The 19,398-nt window shown below is 38.1% G+C and overlaps 2 protein-coding genes across 5 annotated transcripts in view; both read left to right on the top strand.

The window, feature by feature from the left end:
- The first annotated feature begins 9 nt into the window (after window positions 1-9).
- LOC118802979 (ATP synthase subunit d, mitochondrial-like) lies at window positions 10-5,695 on the top strand. Of its 2 annotated transcripts, none has more exons than XM_036563452.1 (6): window positions 10-52; window positions 1,621-1,743; window positions 2,409-2,505; window positions 3,868-3,939; window positions 4,144-4,206; window positions 5,528-5,695. In XM_036563452.1, the coding sequence occupies exons 2-6, from the start codon at window positions 1,622-1,624 to the stop codon at window positions 5,657-5,659; spliced, it is 486 nt and encodes a 161-aa protein (XP_036419345.1). In that variant the 5' UTR covers window positions 10-52; window position 1,621; the 3' UTR covers window positions 5,660-5,695. The 2 variants fall into 2 exon arrangements, with proteins under 2 accessions (XP_036419345.1, XP_036419344.1); XM_036563451.1 differs by lacking the exon at window positions 10-52 and adding an exon at window positions 204-273.
- A 1,680-nt stretch (window positions 5,696-7,375) lies between these two features.
- The window catches only part of pnpla6 (patatin-like phospholipase domain containing 6), a 44,973-nt gene continuing 32,950 nt past the window's right edge, over window positions 7,376-19,398 (top strand). For all 3 annotated transcript variants that reach the window (XM_036563391.1, XM_036563389.1, XM_036563390.1), the window contains exons 1-6: window positions 7,376-7,557; window positions 11,941-12,029; window positions 17,034-17,090; window positions 17,858-17,945; window positions 18,104-18,284; window positions 18,805-18,945. In XM_036563391.1, coding sequence (XP_036419284.1) covers window positions 11,985-12,029; window positions 17,034-17,090; window positions 17,858-17,945; window positions 18,104-18,284; window positions 18,805-18,945 — 512 coding nt within the window. In that variant the 5' untranslated portion in view covers window positions 7,376-7,557; window positions 11,941-11,984. The remainder of the gene's footprint in view (window positions 7,558-11,940; window positions 12,030-17,033; window positions 17,091-17,857; window positions 17,946-18,103; window positions 18,285-18,804; window positions 18,946-19,398) is intronic.

The raw sequence follows: 19,398 nt of genomic DNA, 5'->3' as shown, positions 1-19,398 counted from the left end.
AGCGGCAGGCCAAATACGCGGAGTGCTCATCGTTTCTATGTTCCTGTACAAGGTCAGTCAGCAAAAATATCTTATGTTTTAATATAACTTTAAAAAAAAAATGTATTTATTTTATATTGTTTAACACATCTAACTGATTAACGTAGATAAGTGAAATGAATCCACATTACTTTTTTTTTGTTTTAAACGGGCTTTTATTTTGGAAGCAGTGGGGTCCTTAAACCAGCCATTACGTTTACCGTCTTCAAGTTGACAGGTTTAGCGGGTCGGGAGGTGAGTTTATGGTTACTCTTTGGCAAAAAAGAAAGGAATTCTAAATGAAAATGGTTATGATTGTGCATGTTAGTATTCATGACTAAACCAGCGTGGTGTTTTTATCATTTAATCGGTGGAAACATTGAATTAATTTGCAGTTAGCTCTGGTGCTAACGTTAGCTAGCTGGGTAGTGAACGTCCACTGACCTTGCCTCATATGAAGTCCAGTGTCCGTTCAGTTTTCACGGGATATTTTAATGTGTGATAAGGATTTACACAACTTTAGATACGTTTTAGATACTGTTTGCCAGCCTCGAGAGTATTTACACGTTTAAAAGATGTGTAATAACCGTTTATGGCTACGTTGTGGATAACCACCTTGAGTCTTGTGAAGACATTGGGGGATACAGTGGCTCAGACCAACTACAGTTTATCTTTTAGCATATTTTAAAATGTAACTGCTGTTTGCATTCAATTAAATATTATATTTTAGAAGCAAAATTGCACTTTTGCAATTTTGTACTTGATAAAACAGTTTTATCTCTCAGATGAAAAGAATTTACATTGGCCCCACGATGTATTTGGACATTTGTGGTATTCTTAATGTATTAAAATAATTGTGTAAAGAAACAAAATGTCTAACCAAGTGACATTTATTTTAAACACATCATTGCAAGACTGAGTTTTTCTTTTGGCAAAATCTTCTTTTAAAAGTTTGCTAGTTTTAGATCATTATTGTTTGAGTAATTTTTTTTGCAGACTTCTTCAGATTTGCATCCAGAATGTCTTTGTGCCCTTCTGAGTTCATGATCTCATCAATAAGCGCAAGCTCACCAACAGCGCTGCAAGATAAACAGCCCAGACTTTGACGATTCCACCTCTTTACTTTACAGTATTTGCAGTGCAGTCTGGTTGGAATTTCTCTAGAATTTTGGTTTTTAAACTAATACAAAAACAACACACTCCTCACTGTCTGAACGCCTAGGGTTGGTTTCCCCAGACAGGGATTAAGCCTGGTTGTGGGCTGTATTTTCTTTCAGCTTGAGATCTGTATTCTAGTCTAGAACCAGGCTTAATTCCTGTCCAGGAAATGGACATCAAATGCATGTTGGATTGAAAATAGAGAACATAAAATTTGTACAGCTTAATTAACTAGTCAGCTTTTTTTTATGTAATCTTTTTTTAGTAGGGCAAAACTCTTAAAATGCAGTCAAAACCAATGCCAACCTGGTGCTGGCCTATTTAAATAAATAGTTGAAAGTATGAGAATTACAATATTAAAAAGTCTTAACTTTTTACGTACTTTGTGCAATTCTACTCCTAACTAACTGCCTGTTTTTTACATGTGAATTCTTGCTGTTGCAGAATGGCTGGCCGTCGCGCAGCACTCAAGGCCATTGATTGGCTGGCATTCGCCGAGCGCATCCCACCGAACCAGAGGGGCATGTTCAACTCCCTGAAGACCAGGAGCGATGCCATCTCTGCCAAGTATGTTGAGTGTTGATCATGTATAAATACTTTAATAAAGGTTGGGCGCCCCTGGTGAAAAAAAGTTAACATGTCCTCTACAGAAAACACACTTCACAATTCATTTGCTGAATTTAACATATTGAGAAAATTAAGTAAAATATGACTCCTGCACATTTCATGTTTTGTCTTATTTTTTTCTCAGTATATTCAATTCAAATGTGCACTGAAAAGTGCAGAAAAGTGTCATATTTAAGTTTCTTGTCTGTAAGGAGCGTGTTAACTTATGTTCACTTAGAAAATAAACAAAACATATAATTGGACCAGGAGTGTTTCAGCTTTTAAATATGATTGTACATGTATAAATACCACATCAGGATTGAGTGGGTTGTGTTTGTGCAACACCACATTCCAGCAAATTAGGTCCACCATCTAGGCATTTATTATATGCTGGACGTTGTGTTTTCACTAAATTCTTCACACATTTGAATAGTGACGGTATTTGGTCAGCTTTATGAAGCACATACCCAGACATTACACGATAGAGTTTTTTCCTTCATGTTATGTACATTAACCTCTATAATACAGCAATTCTAGTTATTTTGTGGTGTAGCAATAAGTATAACCCATCCACTCATTGTGTGTGTGTGTGTGTGTGTGTGTGTGTGTGTGTGTGTGTTATGCAGGTTAGCTTCTCTGCCTGAAGCTCCTGCTGCTGTCGACTGGGCCTACTACAAGAGTGTGGTGGCCAAAGCAGGCATGGTGGATGAGTTTGAGAAGAAGGTGAGGCATCTAGTTGCATTCATTGTCCAAGATGTTTTAACTAAGCCCAAATGAACCTTTTGACAAGTTTAGTCCAACACAAGTCTTTTGTTTTTTGTATTAGGCCTTTGATAGGAGCAAGTACAAGCAATTCTCTTGATAATACTTTTCTTTCTGTGCACGCATTCATTCCAAAGTTTGGAATCAGTGTTTTTTTTAATTAATTTAATTAATACAAACCAAAAATTTACAGTATGATCAAATTTGGATGCTTGTGCACTTCAACTTCATAGTAGTGATTGCATGACTTCAGATTTTTAAAGTCGACAGTTATGTGATGCAAGTCGAGTTGATGTGGAGTAATTGCTGATGACGTCATGAATAAAACTCTAGGAGAAGGGAATCCTTTGCAACAAATGACTTTAAACATCCATGAAAAGCCAAACTCCACATGTCACTAGAGCATCACGTCTCCTTTCCAGCTAGCTCTGGATTGCATAGCTAGTCCTCAGGAAACCAAAAATACGGACCCCAGAATCCTACAAATTTCTGTTCTCTTAGGTGGCCTCGCTGAGTTGCTCGCCCCTGGTAGAGGTCCAGAGAGCCAGAGAAATTTAGAGCACCATAACTCTGCGAAAATAAGAGTAACTTGTTTCAAACTTTGCAGGATTATAGGGCCCTCTCCCCAGCAACACATGACGTTTTGTTGTAGTTATCGGGAAACCAGAGATAGTGACATTTAACATCAGATCTTTGAATCACTGTAGATCGCCGGAGAAATAGTAGAAAGAAGTCCATGGGTCTGTAGAGCATGACTTTCCAAAGAGCCCTGGATCACATTGCTAGCCTTCAGGAAACTAGAGATATGGACCCCAAAAACCTATTTTCTTCTCTGGAGCATCCTTGTTGTTAGTGTTAGAATCAGGTGATTAGCAGCTAGTCACCATCTAGCTTAAATTGTCATTGCCAAGCAGTTAAGTCGGCTAGTTGACTATTCTGTGCAACCCCTACCTTGTAGATTTCAAATAATTAGTAGTAAGGTTTGAACGGAGCTGAAGATGATTATATAATAATTGAGAAATTTATAATATTCTGAAACAAAATTAACATCCGGAATGCCTCTGTTTGAAAAGTGACGATCAAAGCTGGTGGCAGATAACCTTAAAATTACTGCAAGTAGATAATTACAGTATAACATTTATAATTTAATAACTTGTTCCCAGTAAAAGTGAAATATTGAAAACAAATCTCTGGTGTCTAACTTATTCATAAGTATAATACGTATATATTATTTTTGAAGATATCAATAATTATTCCAATGACAAGTGATTCCAAACATTTGAACTGTAACATATGGTTGTTCATATCTCATGTTTTTTGCAGTTCAGTGCTCTGAAGGTTCCTGAGCCAGTAGATACTCAGACCAGCGCCATCAATGCACAGGAGGCAGAGGCAGTAAGTGCTAGATTTGCTCATATTCCATTAAATTGACCTGCAAGAACTAAATTTTAATTCAGCACAGCCAAATGACTGACAGATCGTTATCTTGACATGGTTATTTTGCCTTCTTCTCATTGCACAAAGAAGGCTGACAAACATTGTTTTAGATGATTGAAACACACCATTCTAATGACTGTTTTCTCTTAACTGTCTTTTCAGAACAAAAATGCTGTTGCCTACATTGAGGCTTCCAAAGCCCGCATTGCTAGTTACGAGAAAGAGGTACGCCAATCATTCAGATTTCTTGTTAATAAATTAGGGCTGTATGAGGGATGAGTCAGAATGTTCAGATCTTCAAATAGTCATGAAAGTTACAAAAAATCGAATAATAAATTAGGCTTTATCATATGCAAATGAGCTTGTTAAATGTAAATACTCATAAGTATGAAAGCCCTAAAAAGCCATTTTATTGAGTTTTGTTTGAGTTTGTTTGAATTACCCCAACATAACAAATGTATAAATAAAGATATTTATGCCATTACCATGACATAACGTATGTTATCTCAGTAAAACAACATTTGTTTTGCTGTGATAATAACATAAATATCAGGAGATCTAGGAAAATAGGTTGTTAAAATGGAAAACAGAGTAAAAAAACATACAAATCCATGGGAAAACGAAAGAACCATGAGCTGTCTGAACTCTATTCTCCACCAGAGGGCAGTGAAGAACCTGCGTCTCCGAGTTTCTTATCTGTTTACTCCAGCATCGAAAGACTAATAAAGCTGGTTAAAAGTTACCACATACCAGACAAGAAGCAGCGTGCTGCGCCAACAGAGGGTCTCTGGTACCAGATAGCAGATAGTGACAAGTGCAGCTACAGTACTAATACTAATTTTGACTGAAACTATCACTAGGCTGCACAGTACATGTTTTGTTGATCATTACCACTGATACTGATATCGCAGAAGGATGCATAATGCAAATTAACATTCTAACCAATGACAAACATTTTGCTTAACCAGGTTTTTTATGCACACCAGTAATTAGTTATAGGTCTTACTAAGACTGCTCCTCTGACTAAGTCATGGTCATGTGAACAGGAAAAAGGAATCAAATGTTTTAAATGGTGGGAAACTCATACGTTGTATAAACTTCCATGACTAAGGTGCATCATGAAGAGGGTGTTTGCTGTTTGTAAAATCAGACTATGCTTGCATGCATGTAAGCAACTATAAATGGACTACGACTCATGTAAACATCTTGGTCCAGCCCAGAATTATTTAACATTTACCTAAGAGCTTAGATGAGCCACTGTGTGCACGTAAGCATGGTTATTGTGTCCTGTGGGGAGCCTGAACAGTGTCGGATGTTCCCAATGAGTGTTTTGATGAATCAAGGAACTCCCATAAAATAAAAATGTTAAGTAATTCTAGTCAAAATAATACAAGCAAATCTATAACCTTATGTCAGGGTGTTTGTAGTATATTGTAAGGCATATGTCAGGTAGCAGTATAACCAAAATTATGGTATTGAACATTAGCATTCATGTTTGCATCTTCAGCATGAAGTCTGTTTTGAGAGTTGTCTTTTTCTCTCACAGCTGGAAAAGTTCAAGAGCATGATTCCCTTCGATCAGATGACCATCGAGGACCTGAACGCTGCGTTCCCAGAGACCACCCTGGACAAGGCCAAGCACCCATACTGGCCACACAAGCCTATTGCTGAGCTGTAGTGTCCATAAATAAACATGTACAGTCTGTAACCATTACATCATGGCTATCTTTCTTTGAATGCTAACTTATCACTGATGTCTCACATTCTAGGTTGTAGACACTATTGAGGGGGTTTTATGGGTACGTTTTATAGGCAGATTTTCCTGGGGGGAACTGAGTAGTGTTCTTACTATATGGCTTGTCAGAGTTGATTCTCATGCTGGGTGCATTAGAATACAATCAGCGATCACTGTTTAAAGCTCACAGTCAGCTGAATAGCCCTATTTTGCATTGTAGCATTAGTTATTTTCATTATATTAAGCCTCAGCTGCTTGCTGCAGTTCAGACTGGGGTAGGCAATTTGACCTCTGTGCTCGATGTTACACCGGTCACCGGTGAGTTGCCACCAGGTGGCAACAGAGATCCCTTGTTTATAAAGTGATGTGTTATGGGGTTGATGACTATAATCTAATCAGTATATTTGGGTCACAGGTTTGTGTAATTACTCACAGACTATCAGCCTCATCTCTATTTAACAAATTAAGGATCAGTTTCATGCTGAAAGAAAGGCTTAATAAAATAATAGGTGGATGGGGAATGTTAGAAAGGACTGATGTAATATACCTGCATCTTTTTTTGAATGTGATATGTCACTGCAATCAATACAACACTACCTTTGCACCATGTTTCTCAAGATCAGAGATTAAAGAAAAAACTTTGTGCTACACTTTTGGCCAGCCAATCAAAAGGCAGTGATGGCAAATTTAATTTCTCACAAAAATATCTGATGCTAATGAGAAGTAGATTTATAAAAATATCTGATGCTGCACAGTAAAGCTGAACAATAAATGGGAATTTAGAAAAGTCTCCCCTGTGTCTGTAAACTCAAGTGTCATGTTTCTTAAAACACAGTGAAATCTGTATTTTAGCATTATTGAGGCGCTGCAATGCTAATGGAAATACCTTAAAGGGAAATCCCACCTATGTTTGAAATTTTTAATGTATTTTGCTCTTTTCCATATGTTTCCATGAGTTGTGGACAGATTTATTTGTATTGCTTTGATGAAAAATGTGCCTTTCTAGACAAATGTATAAAGTCCGAATAGATCTCATTGACTGAGAAAGGAGCCCAGGGTCTCAAGCCTCTGAAATCTATGCCCCAGAAAAGGAAAATTAGAAACTATTAGGATTAAAACCTAACGCTTTTGTTTTCTTTGGAAATTGGCTTAATGATTTTTAACAGAGACCACTGTCCATGTAGAACACCCTTAGATCCTATTAGAAAACCACCAAATTCATTAATCAGCCGTCGGTCACCTGGTAAACTATTAGGATCCTGTACGTTGTGATATCAACCCATCAAAAAAGCCAAAACACTAACAAAAACAAAACACGAAGAGGTTTTGGTAAAACTAAGTTTTTGACCAGGACTGTATTTGTTTGTACACACTACTATCCTGTAGTTACTTCTATGAAATACATGCAAAGACAGTGTAGATAGTATGGATAAACAAAATGTGTGGGTAAACAAAAGCGTCATGACCTTTGGTTCACTAACAATGTCGAGAGCTAAACGTCGGTAAATGTCTCCAGGATGGACTGCTTTTCCTCAAAAGACTTCACATGATTTTTGTTTGGTCTCAAGCAGCAAGTTTTGCAGAACTTTCGACATAACAGTGGAATCACTCTTTAAAAGGTTTTACAACGTAGGAGCAACGAAATGTGACTACAAAACGAACAGAAGTTAGCCGGTTCCGTCAGGGTTTGATTATTGAAGGTAGGCAACGGTGATTGGCTACTGCTACGGGTGCTCCGGTCGCTGATTGGACGCTTCTCTAACGTGGGTGGGACTTCGGTGCGTGGAGGTTTCCGCTGTGAGTGCGGTTTGACAGAAGAGGAGGCGAGCGGCTGGGTTCAGGTAAACAACTCACTGTTTACCGCTGCTTTGTTATAACGCTGAGGTATTCGACCGCGCTGGTTCCCTACAGTTTTAGCTAAGCGCTTCCTTTAGGTTAATTTTGCGAGCGCTGAGCCGTTAGGAGGGCTGTGTTCGGGCGACAGGTCCGAATGTGTCTGGCGGTGGATGGTGGTGATGGTGCTGACAGCGCAGCGCAGCGGCGTCACTGCAGACCACCGGCCAACGGTCACATTAGACACAGAGGACACTGCGTGAACAGCCTCGTTTACTTCACTTATGGAAGACTTATAAACGCAGAACGGATTTTTAACATTTCTTTTCGCTGTTTACGTTACCAGCCAGGGTTTACTTGAGGCTAACGAGCTGCAGCTCGAGCTGAAAGAGAGTTTACTTTAACCGACGGCTAACGGCAGCTAAGAGAGCTGAAGCCTGTCACCATGGTGATGATGTTTACTTGAGATTTTAGCGAATGAGTTTAACAGACTTGGGTATATTTTCCGTAAGGAAGTACGCGGAGAAGTGATGTTCCGGTGTTCAGACGGCTTGTCACCAGCAGAACACTCCGTGTTGTAGTTGTTAGCTGTAGCTAACAGGCTAGCACGAATCAGGAGAGCGGTGCGGAAAATCCGCATCTCTCTTGCGCCGCTAGCGCAGCATGGCTGGATGTGGGCCTGCCACCATGCACTCAGATGGGGATGTTTTTTTTATTGTTAAAGTAGGAGAGAAAGATTTTTTGTTGTAGTTAGCTAGGTTATCTTTTCACTCGATCCTTATGAGTATTTTCGTGAGGGCTCTGTAACGTCTTTCTGACGGAATGTAGTCAGTATACACTAGTACCGGTTTGAGGGTTGTCACGGTGCACGTTTTCAGGTTCAATACGGTTATTCGATTCTGAGGGTTTCGATATTTTATGCGTTAGAAATGTATTGATTCTATAGAGCTCTAATTATAGTTATATTACAGACATAGATTTGGCTCAGAAAAGCACCAAATGTATTTAAGAGTAAGCCTGAAAATAGCATGTGCTTGTGTAAAATGGGGATCTTATGAATCAGTAACTGAGCTATAGAGAACAGAAAAATAGATAGGATGCCCCCATTGGCCTAGTCTTGACAGTGGATTCCACACTGTTTCACTGTTTTGATCAGTCATTATTGTGATTTTCCATACTACACTGATATCGTTTAACTCAATGGACAACTTGAATGTTGTGAGGTTGTAGTGACATTTGACTGATGACCATGAGGACAAATGCTTTTTACACAAAAATGCAGCTTCTATTCAGGTGTAGGCCGAGCAGAATTTAGCAAAAGTAATACTAACGTCAATGGAGATACCTCACAGGAATACAAACTTGTGTGTGTGTTTACAATTTCCCACAGTTGTCTGACGCTTAAGGTTACACACTGAGCTCATTGTTAGTAGGAGACAATGGCTACTAGGAGGTGCCCGTTAGTGGCCAAGCGAAGTCTGCTGTGTCGAAGCTTTTCTAACTTGCCCCCTCCTCTTGCTCTTATTCAGAACAAGAGAGCCAGTTTGAGGGGTGGCTTGGACTGTAGACTGCAGTCTATTAGACACACTTTAGTTTGGCTGAAGAATGAGGGAGGATGAAGAGAGAATCTTTTAATGACTCTTCTTTCTGTAATCGTTCTGTACAAGTAGCATACTTCTTCACTAGTGACCCTAGTAGTTCACTAGTAGTATGAGTCTCAAATCTCTCCTTATCTCCCTTAAGAGGCCTGGGCCCACCAATTTACTACAAACTTCTATAACCTAAGAATAGCTCAACCAGTTTGCATTAAAGTCATTGTAGTTACAGAATAATAAGCCTTAATATGTAAACAGCCTGGGATTGTAAGGGGTTAAATGGATAGCTCCGGTTTAGAAATCTGGCTGGAGGGCCAAATTCACTGTAAAATAATAAACATGTGTACACCTACAACCGTCTCACAACAGTTGAATTCTGTATTAAAGCACCAAGTTATTAAAAGCCTTTGTGCTGTTCGTTGATTTATCTTTGACCATTATTTTGCAGTGAATATGTTAAGGCTGAAAGCTGAGTTGTTTTTATGTCAAAATTGCAATTTGAAAGAATGCAATTTTAACAAATAGCTTATGTTGTCTATATTAGCAAGCCTTAAGTTTTAAGTGGGGAAATTTAACGTAATAACACTGAGCTTGTGAACTGCCTGTAAATGAGTTAGACCATTTAGAAGCAAACAAACACCCATGTGCTGTGTACATGAAAACACAACTACAACCAGTGCATTACGTTTGGTGGTCAAACCTCAAGACAGGAATAGTGGATATGTTGGTCTTCTTGGCCGAAAAAACAGCTCTGGACCTTTATAGAATTGATAGAAAATAATAGCAGTTTAAATCATAGTCACAATGTTAGTCAGTAATATCACAATTAGATATTTGTATATAGATTGATGTGCATATGAAGTAAAATAGTCAGAAGCCATAATAAAATACCCTACATATGAATGGATCAGGAGCTTTGTTAAACCAAGGGTCTGTCATATTATTTCCTTATGAATTAGGCTAACAGATGCCTCAGGTAATATTCAGTGTTATTCTTTAAGTTAGTTCTCTCTCTTTGAAATGAATGAAGTTTTTTTTGCTGTGTAAGTGCTATTATTCCCAGTGTGGGAAAGTGAAAGTGCACTGCTAGCTTGGCGCTAACATATGGAAATAGACGTACTGTGAGAATTGTCATAGATGTGGTAATTAGATGCAGCTGCTTTTAAAGTGAAGGTTTCTTCGTTAAGCCACTTGAGGATGGCCTACTGCTTTTTTCTGTATTAAGCTAATGTTCTCAGACGCTGCACATTGTCTAATATCCTGCTAGTCTACACTTACTTACTGTAATGCACTTGATGGATCATAAGACCCCCATCCTCGCCACCCACTGATTGAGTTGACAAAGTTTAAGTCTGGATGTATTCAGAAAGAAAGAAGAAAAGTGGTCTAATGGATGCTTGATGGCAAATGCAGTTAACCACAGAGTGGTAGAGAGGGGAAAAAAGCTACTGGCAGCATCAGAGTGATGAAGAACATAGAGACAGAATAGAGAGGGTAAAGCGTCAGTGTGCCAGATCAAGAGACCGTAACAGGGATCAAAATTGCGTCTGTGTGTGTGTGTGTGTGTGTGTGTGTGTGTGTGTGTGTGGACATGCGCATGCATCTGCTGATTTTGAGAGATAATGATATTGGGGGAGGGGCTGTGTTTAGAGTATTCTGACCTTCTGGTGTGTGCTGTTGTGTCTGTTTCTGAACATCATCTGTATTTTACAACATGATTCAGACATGGTGGTGAAATGTACATTTCTTTAGCATGCAGCAGAGGTTTGTTTTCTATTTGTTGAAATGAGCATGTGATTAAATGCTAGATTAGCTCCTTTAAGTGTATTTGTGAAAATAGAAGCATGTCTAGTTTGTGTTTAAAACTATTTTGGATCAGTTAAAAATCAAATTTACACATTCCCCCCCCCCCAAATGTAGTCAGTCAGCAAAGGCATGTTTGGCGTCTGAACTTTGCTTCTTTTGTTTTGCACTGGAGCTACAAGGCCAATAAGTCTAACAACTAATTGTAGTTTGTAGCCACCAGCTAGTCACACATTTGCATCAAACCACTTGGATAACAATGTGTCATACATAGCCAGAAACAGCACTACCAAGTCCATTTAACTCAGTGTGGTTTCAGGCAAGTTTTATTGACGTTCACCCGGTGACTGTAAGTGACAGTCACTTGTAACCTGCATAATCTTCAGTGCAAAACGAAAGAAACAAACAAGAGAGACCAAAAAATGCCCTGGCTGATCAACTGTGTCATTAAATTGCGATTTAACCAGTCCTTTAAAGGGGACTTCCACTAATTTGTCAAAATTTTTGCTTTTGATTTAACAATTAAGATGTAAAATGTGGAATTCTAGAGAAACTTACTGGGTCAAAATTGTTTTCAGTGGTGGCAGTAGGAACCAGACATCTAAAGAGTTTAATGCCTCTACCTCACAGAAAGTTATTACATTACATTTTTACAGATATGTTGTCTGAACAGATTCTGGCCTAAAGCATATTTTTAAGATACATTCATGGTTGAAAGGTACATATAGGCCATTCAAAGTCAAAACAGTCCCCAAAGGAAACTTTCAGATTCAGAAATTTCAGATTTACCATTATTTACCATTATCAACATTACATGTTAAAACCCCCGTCCTGTAACTACATATTAGTTTCATAGTAGTTACTACATAATGAATCTTAAGGTTAATGAATAATAAGCCTTGGATTCAGTGGGTGAAATGAGAGAAAGAAAGAGAGGATGTGTGTGTCGCTGCATGTTGCATGATGCCCATTGCCTTGCTGTGTGTGTTCCAGCACTAGTTGTTAATGGACCAGCTGTGTACGGTGCCGCTGTTAGAATGGGACAGAGCACCTCGGGACCAGAGTCCCCAGAACCACCAGAGGTGAGCATGCCCCCCCTTTCCCTTTACCTCCTAACACACAGAGATACACCAATACATATTATGGCTGCACAGTATATCATTTGTATCATGATGATTATCTCAATGTTGACTTTTGCAATACAGATATTGTAGAAGGCTGCAATTTGCAAATAAGCACTCTGAAAAATCACATTTTTATTTTGCTTCATGTATCTCAACCAGGCTGAGACACTCTAGAGTGCCTGTAGGTGTTTGTAATCAAAGCATTCAAATGATTCAACAAACACAAGTAATTTTGCTCAGCCTAGTTTTTAATCATGCTTACTAAATGACACTGCACACTGGACGTCCCACGCCCTAAAGTTTGAAATCACACCAACGCACCAGTTTTTCTGAGCATGAACCATTCAGCATTTTGCTGTTACCGCGTTAAGTTAACCCTGGTACGAGGCCAAAGAAATCAATAGCAGGTGACATGGCTGTAAATTTAAAGAGGAATTCCACAGTTTTTCTTAATTTCTGCAAAATTCAATCGTTAAAATGTAAGCAAAGGTTTAATTCTAGAGAAACTTACCAAGTCTTATTCACAGTGGTGGTGATAGGAACCAGACATCAGAAGCATTTAATGCTTATGAAAGCTCACATAAACCTATTATACAAAATGGTTATAAATATGCTTACTAATGCCTGAGACAGTTTTACGTTTGGCCAAAAATTTAGCTTTTGAAACACCTTCATGGCATTCACGTTTTAGACATTGCAGCCCTTGATTCCTATCACCACCACTGTGAAAAAACAGACTTTGTAAGTTTCTCTAGAAGGGATGCATTTCATATCAAACCTCTCTTACATCTCTGCATTGGAATTATGCAGAAAAATCAGTATAAGATCAGCACTTTCACTGTGACACATTCTTAAGTCATGTTGCTATGCTTTGTGTCACTCAGTGCTAAGCCACACAATGCCGTGCGTTGCGTCCAGTGTGCAGTGGTATTAAAAGTTCACCAATATATTGCAATGTTACAAACACAACATATAGCAGTGAAAGCACTATACATTTTGACCATATTGTGCTGCCTTAAGATGAACACTCACACTGTAATATTCCCCTCTCACAACCCTGTCTTCTTAGTAGTGTGACACTCAAAAGATCAGGCCCTTTAGGAGATTTAGGAGACTTCAGTGATTAAGAGTTGACTAGGAACTCTCCTGCTCTAAATTCTAAGCTGTAGCATCATAATTTGTTGGCCGTACATCCTGTACCACATCCTTCCATTCTCCACCCGATACTTGATCAAGCATACTTCACCCCATATCACAATACAGCTACCCGCTCATGCTTATTCCTTTTACTCCTGCATTTCTGTACCACCCTGGCGTAAATATCATGTAAAGGATATAAATATCCTTATCATGAGGTCTAGGGATGCACTGGTCATAGGTTTTTATAACCGATTCTGACTTCTTTACAGAATACAGAATACATCAAAAACACTAGCACATTTCTTGTACTTTCTAACCAAAACTTCAAATAAATAACATTTATCAGATAAATAATCTAATATAATTTCCAAGAATTAATACAATTTAATGGACCAAACTGGAAAAAGGAAAAAAAAAGGAAAAATCAGTTGTCTATTTCAGTAACATAAAATTAAATATTATGCTACATGGAAAGTAAGAGACAACTGGCTATTTAGCACAGTGAGTCATGTATAATTATGATATTTTGGTACTGGTGTAGCAGCAGCATTTAAAAGCCCCATTCAGACGCTTTGCCCCATTCGCTCCATTTGAGTAAATTTACATGGGAACCTGGGGTAATTTCCTCTTGTACAGGTGCTCCTCTGTGATTTATTTACGCCCGGATTGGCTGTGTCTGTATTTTTCTCCCTTTTCCTTCTCCCTCTCAACAGTCTTTTGATACATTTTGTAAAAATAAACCTTTTTTATTGACATATAGCTACATAATATCATCAAGTCATGTAAACATCCAAGTTTTTAGAAATTACAGCCCAAAACTTGCGCCTTCTGTAGTAATTTTATTGCTGTCCTGATGTGTGAGTTTTATCACTGAGAAGACTAATTGAATCTGAATGGGGAAGCTCACATTATTTATGTCCTAAAATTGTAACGCAGACCAGCCAAAATTACAATAGTAAGATTCCAATAGTGCATCCTTAAAGATAACCCTTCTGTTCCTGCATGGCTTTGCATTTCCCTTTGACCACCTGGAAGAGTCCAATACTATTGCCTCGTGAGTGGGACAAACGATTTTTATATGCTGACCGAAGTCTCATCTCAACCTGCCAAATGCAGTCAAACTGGGGGTTTGTGGTGGGTAAAATTGTCACATCACTTACTGCCTTGGTGGAAGCATTTTTAGTTTTGCTTTAACAAAGAGAAACATGTTGAATTTCTGTGATATGGCAAAAAATTGAATGTCATAAGTGCAACCTGAAATCAGTTCCATTGACTGTAAATGCTGTGCTGCCACTTTCTAGAAATCACTAATGTTGTCCAGTTATCAAGAACATCATCAAAAAATGGAGTGTAACTTTGACTTTCTCTTCACCAAACACAAAGAGGATGGATTGAATGAAGCTCTGTGACTCCAGAGAACACATTTCCACTGCTCCACAGCCCATTACCTTTCCCAATAATGATCAAACCTCTGGAATCTGAGGATACAGGAGGGAACAGTAAAAAGAGGAGACACAAGGCAGAATGACATGACTGGTTAACCTGTCAATTTCAAAAGTGACAGTGGCAAAAATGTATTTGCTCAGAACATGTTATTTACCTTTTTTTTATCAGGGTGAGCAGGGTTAAAGGGCTCATATTATGTAACACCAAATTTAAAAGAGTTTAATGTAATATGTAAACATTGTTGAAGTTTCAAAACATACTGTTTACTCCCCGGCCCATATAAGCCATATATGGAAACTAAGCTGCAAAAAATATTTTTTTGACCTGCAGCCTATATATTCATTATTTTTGTGATATCATGAAAAAACAAATTATATACATATATCTGCTTGTTCAGTCTATAGTAGTTAAATGCTGAAGTTATGAGAAGTGTTTCAGCCTGGACTGCTTTTTAGTGTGGAACAATACAGGACAGCTAATCAGAACAGAGCCCATTTACAGCCGTTCAGTTTAAAGAGATAAAGAGGGGTTGAAAAATGGCCATGTACAAATGAATGAGCCATACACCCACAAAGTCTGTTTAGACTCCTCCCACTGCACTCCCCGTTTTCATCTTGTCCTTTTTTATGACCAGCTGTCAGCTTTTCTTCCCCCGAATGATCATTCGTCAATACTAACAGCTGTTCACCTCTTTTCCGTCCTCCAATCAGTCTCTTTTTTTTCATCAGGACTCTGTTTAAGCACTTGATTGCTTTGTTGGTCTTTCACTGATGAGGGCAGATGGTCAAAGCTGGTTGGGTAGGAGATCCTGTGATCCCTTTACAGTGACTAGTCATAAGTATCCTTTTGTGCCTGAAGCGAGACGAGCTTTGCGTTTCCTTGTGTAATGGCTCATATTACAACTTGGAGACAGTAAACTGACCCTAGATCTGCTGTAAAGAGGAAGAAGCTACATTGCTGCAACAGAAGTATTTTTACCTGAATACACTATCTGAGCTGGTGTGCCTTACCATTACATAAGAGTTCACTAATGTTACTGCTGAAATACTACATGGCTGTTCATAAGGGTTGATAGCGTTCACTGATTAATTGTTTGTAGATTGAATGCAAGAGACACTCCCAGAACATAAACATGAGTAGGAAGCTTCTACTTTTGCAGTTACTAAAGGCCATATTCTACATGTTTTGTGTCCACTTATGACATTTGTAAGTGTCTACCAAAATAGTCAAAATTTATTTTTACATGACCATTTTTTGACTTCTCTATATCCTTTAGAATTAAACATTTAAACAGGCTGTTTATGTTATTGAGCCTTTAAGACCGATATATGTTAATGATCTCTGTTTTGATTGGCTGCCCTGCATTGTGCCTAGGGGCTGAAACACTCCTTATAACTTCAACATAGACAATAGACAGCAGTAGACAGGTTAAACTGCTGTAGGCTGAAAGGGCAGATATTTGCAATAGGCTGATTAAGACAATGTTGACATACTGTAACAATACTTTTTTCAAAATTGTGAGGACAATTCCATGATATTTAGTTTTTCTCCATCCCCTTTGAGTCTTTTATTCAGTAAATTATTCAGTAGCTTGAAACTAATATGTAAGTTCATATGAGATATGCAGACCTACATACCGATCTATTAGAGTCAGCTTCCCTGACCAAGATTAAGCCTAATCCTAGACTAAACAGAATTTCTAATGCTGATTGAATGTTAAGTTTAAAGTAGCTGAAGATGTAGATTTTTTTTGTCGTTGGTCTGCTTCCATATTTAAAACTAGAACTAGTCAGTGTTGTGTCTTTTATATGTGTTTTTCTGTCATTGTTTACAGAAGTTATTTTAAAATGTTAGGTTATGAACCTTGCTCCCTCTCCTCTCTGTTCTTTCATCTTCTATCTGTCCCTCTCTTTCAGTTCCCCTGATGTTATTCATTACATGCTGTATATTGCGTATGTCTATTATGCTGTCATGACTGTGTCCTTGCTTCATATCTGTTGAAGCTTGGAGGCTAAACTGAAAGATAGCCAAACAGCTAAAAAAACATGTTTGACTTCTATTAGCAGTGTTGGGAGACTGGTTTGATATGTAAAAGAAAAGAATGAAGGTTTCAAAGGACAGACAAAAGAGAGAAAGGGAAAGAATGAGGGAGTAGGAGCCTAGGAAGCAGTGTAGGAGTAACTGAAAGAGGGACTGAGCTGGAATTGTATAATGAGTGCGTGGACGAGACAGAAGAGGAGAAAAAGTTGCTCGTCCAAGTGTAATAAGCAGTATAATGGTCATGATGGTATGATGCATCTGTCAAACTTATTCTCTCTCTCTCCCTTTTTTTCTCTCTATCTTTCCCTCAATCTGTATATCTCCTTTTGTTTTTAGCACGACGGATTTAGAAACTTAAAGACGTTAGTGGAGGACCATCTTCAGACCAGCATGGTTAGTAATAATGCACATATTACCGTTACAAAAGGGAACATGTCAACACATGGTGCAAGTTGAGCTGTCATAACTTGTGCAACTCCACCCTCTGTGCTGATAGCTGTTTTATTCACTCTGTTCTTTTTGATTCAATCTTACAGGGGAATTTCACAGATTTCTGCATAGATAAATGGTTAAGATGTAAACAGAATCATTCCGAGTGATTTGATATGAAATGCTCCATTCCAGAGACGTTTACAGAGTCAGAATTTCACAGTGGTGGTGATAGGAACCAGACATCCAGATTATTTAATGCCGCCGAAAACTACCTCACCAAACGTTGTTACACAAAATGGTTACAGTGTTTAATGTCTGAAACATTATTTTAAGATAATTTTGAGTTAAGATTTTAGTCTAAAACATAATTTTGAAAATACGTTCATAGTGGAGAGGAATGTGCAGGCCATTGTAAGGCAAAATAGTTGCCTTAAGTTTTTTTTTTTTTTTTAAAGATTTATCACAGCAGCCCAGCGAAGCCTAAACATTCTGCTCTTCTTAAGTGTAATAAACACATCCTCAGTTTAAAATATTGATCAAATCTAAACATCTGACTAATGTTGATAATTCTTTTATCAAATATCTGCCAATACTGAGGTGGTTTCGATATCATTGTGCATCCGTACTGCAAAGAACCACATTTGTAAACGAGATGCACGAGGGTGAAGTACCTTTTTGAAGTTCTCTCTTCTATCTAACTCTCCCTAACTCTTCTCTCTCTCTATCAGATGGTGGGAATAGTGCTCGGTGCTGGCATTGCCATAGTCCTCATTGCCATCCTCATCTTCTTCGTCCTGCGGAGAATCCAGCTCCGGAGTCAGTATTTAGAACCTTCTAGAGAAAAATTCTCATTAATTAGAATTACTCATGTCTGTGCTTTTTTAGTTGCTTCATTGTTTGATATTCTGTCAGAATTTTCCTCATATACAGTTACAGATGATAATGTTTTGACCTCTTTGCTTTTGAATTTGCAGACCTTGCAGCTCAAGAAGCCCCGAAGTACCGTTTCCGTAAAAGAGACAAAGTTTTATTCTATGGCAGGAAGATCATGAGGAAAGTGTCTCAGTCTACGTCATCTTTAGTTGGAACGTCTTCGTCCTCCTCCTCCCGCCCAAGACTAAAGAAGAAGCAGAAGATGCTTAACATTGCCAAAAAGTATGTAGTTAGAGAAAGGAATGGGACGGAATGAAAATTCCTGTAGTTATATCAAGCTTTTCAGTATCTGTGCAGTATTATTATGATATACTGAAAATGCTAAAATGGTAAAGTAATACATATTGAGGTCATTTCAGTAGACATATTCAGTGACTGACTTTTTATTCAACCTCGTTTTCATAACTCCAAAAGATCACTTACAATTTATGCTGTGCGGATTCGTGCTTTCCAGAGAGACACCTTTGCAGTAGCTATTTACTTCCCATATAATGTTTTAAAAAGGCTGTAATATAATTTCCAATAATATTACTAGTTATTAGTATGATTATCAATGGATTTTATACTGTGGTCAAAACTGTTAACCATCTCATTGCTAATTTAGAGTTTTATGATAATTACTTTCTAGTAGTGCTTTGGGTGGTGCATTGTGTACATTTCTCGATCTACAAGAAAATAAGAATTATTGTCATACATTTGCTCGTTCTCTCTCTCTCTTTGTCTTTCCCATTCTCTCTCTTAGAATCTTGCGCTTTAAGAAAGAAGTACCCACTCTCCAAATGAAGGAGCCCCCTCCTTCTGTATTGGAGGCTGACCTCACAGAATTTGATGTGGCCAACTCACACCTGCCTTCAGAGGTGCTCTACATGCTCAAAAACGTGCGGTAAGCAAGCACACATTTGTCAGTGAATGGTTGTAGCTAGATACGTTGTCACTACGGTCATCATTAGTGAGTCATTGTGCTCATAGCTCCTTTTGTATTTGAACAGTGACGTGACTCTTTCCTGTAGGGCAGTCTAGTGAGCCTAAGGCTGGGTATAATAACCTTTGCATGAGGAGATAATGACATGTTGATACAGCATAAACATTGCTGTGTCATCTGTTATTTTCCTTGATTTGATAATGTGTTGTTATCAGGGGTATAAATCTCAGACCTCACAATGATTTGATTTTATCTAGATTCAATTTCAATTCAGTTATTTTTTGTCTTATTGATAATTATTTTAAAAAGTACACTGTATACACAAATGTGACTGGAGACTGTTTAGTGAATATAGACAATAATACAATGCATTAAACTTTGTATTTATTTATTTTAACTTTTCAAAACATTCTT

This window comes from Colossoma macropomum, unplaced genomic scaffold (assembly GCF_904425465.1).
Source record: "Colossoma macropomum unplaced genomic scaffold, Colossoma_macropomum, whole genome shotgun sequence".
Classification (NCBI taxonomy): domain Eukaryota; kingdom Metazoa; phylum Chordata; class Actinopteri; order Characiformes; family Serrasalmidae; genus Colossoma; species Colossoma macropomum.
This window is presented reverse-complemented; position numbering and strand designations above follow the sequence as displayed.

Bases quoted from the DNA above. Each gene is read 5' to 3' on its own strand.
- LOC118802979 (XM_036563452.1), top strand. From the start codon at position 1,622: ATGGCTGGCCGTCGCGCAGCACTCAAGGCCATTGATTGGCTGGCATTC. The intron at 2,506-3,867 runs GTGAGGCATCTA...TGTTTTTTGCAG, and splicing joins TGGATGAGTTTGAGAAGAAG to TTCAGTGCTCTGAAGGTTCC. The intron at 3,940-4,143 runs GTAAGTGCTAGA...CTGTCTTTTCAG, and splicing joins ATGCACAGGAGGCAGAGGCA to AACAAAAATGCTGTTGCCTA.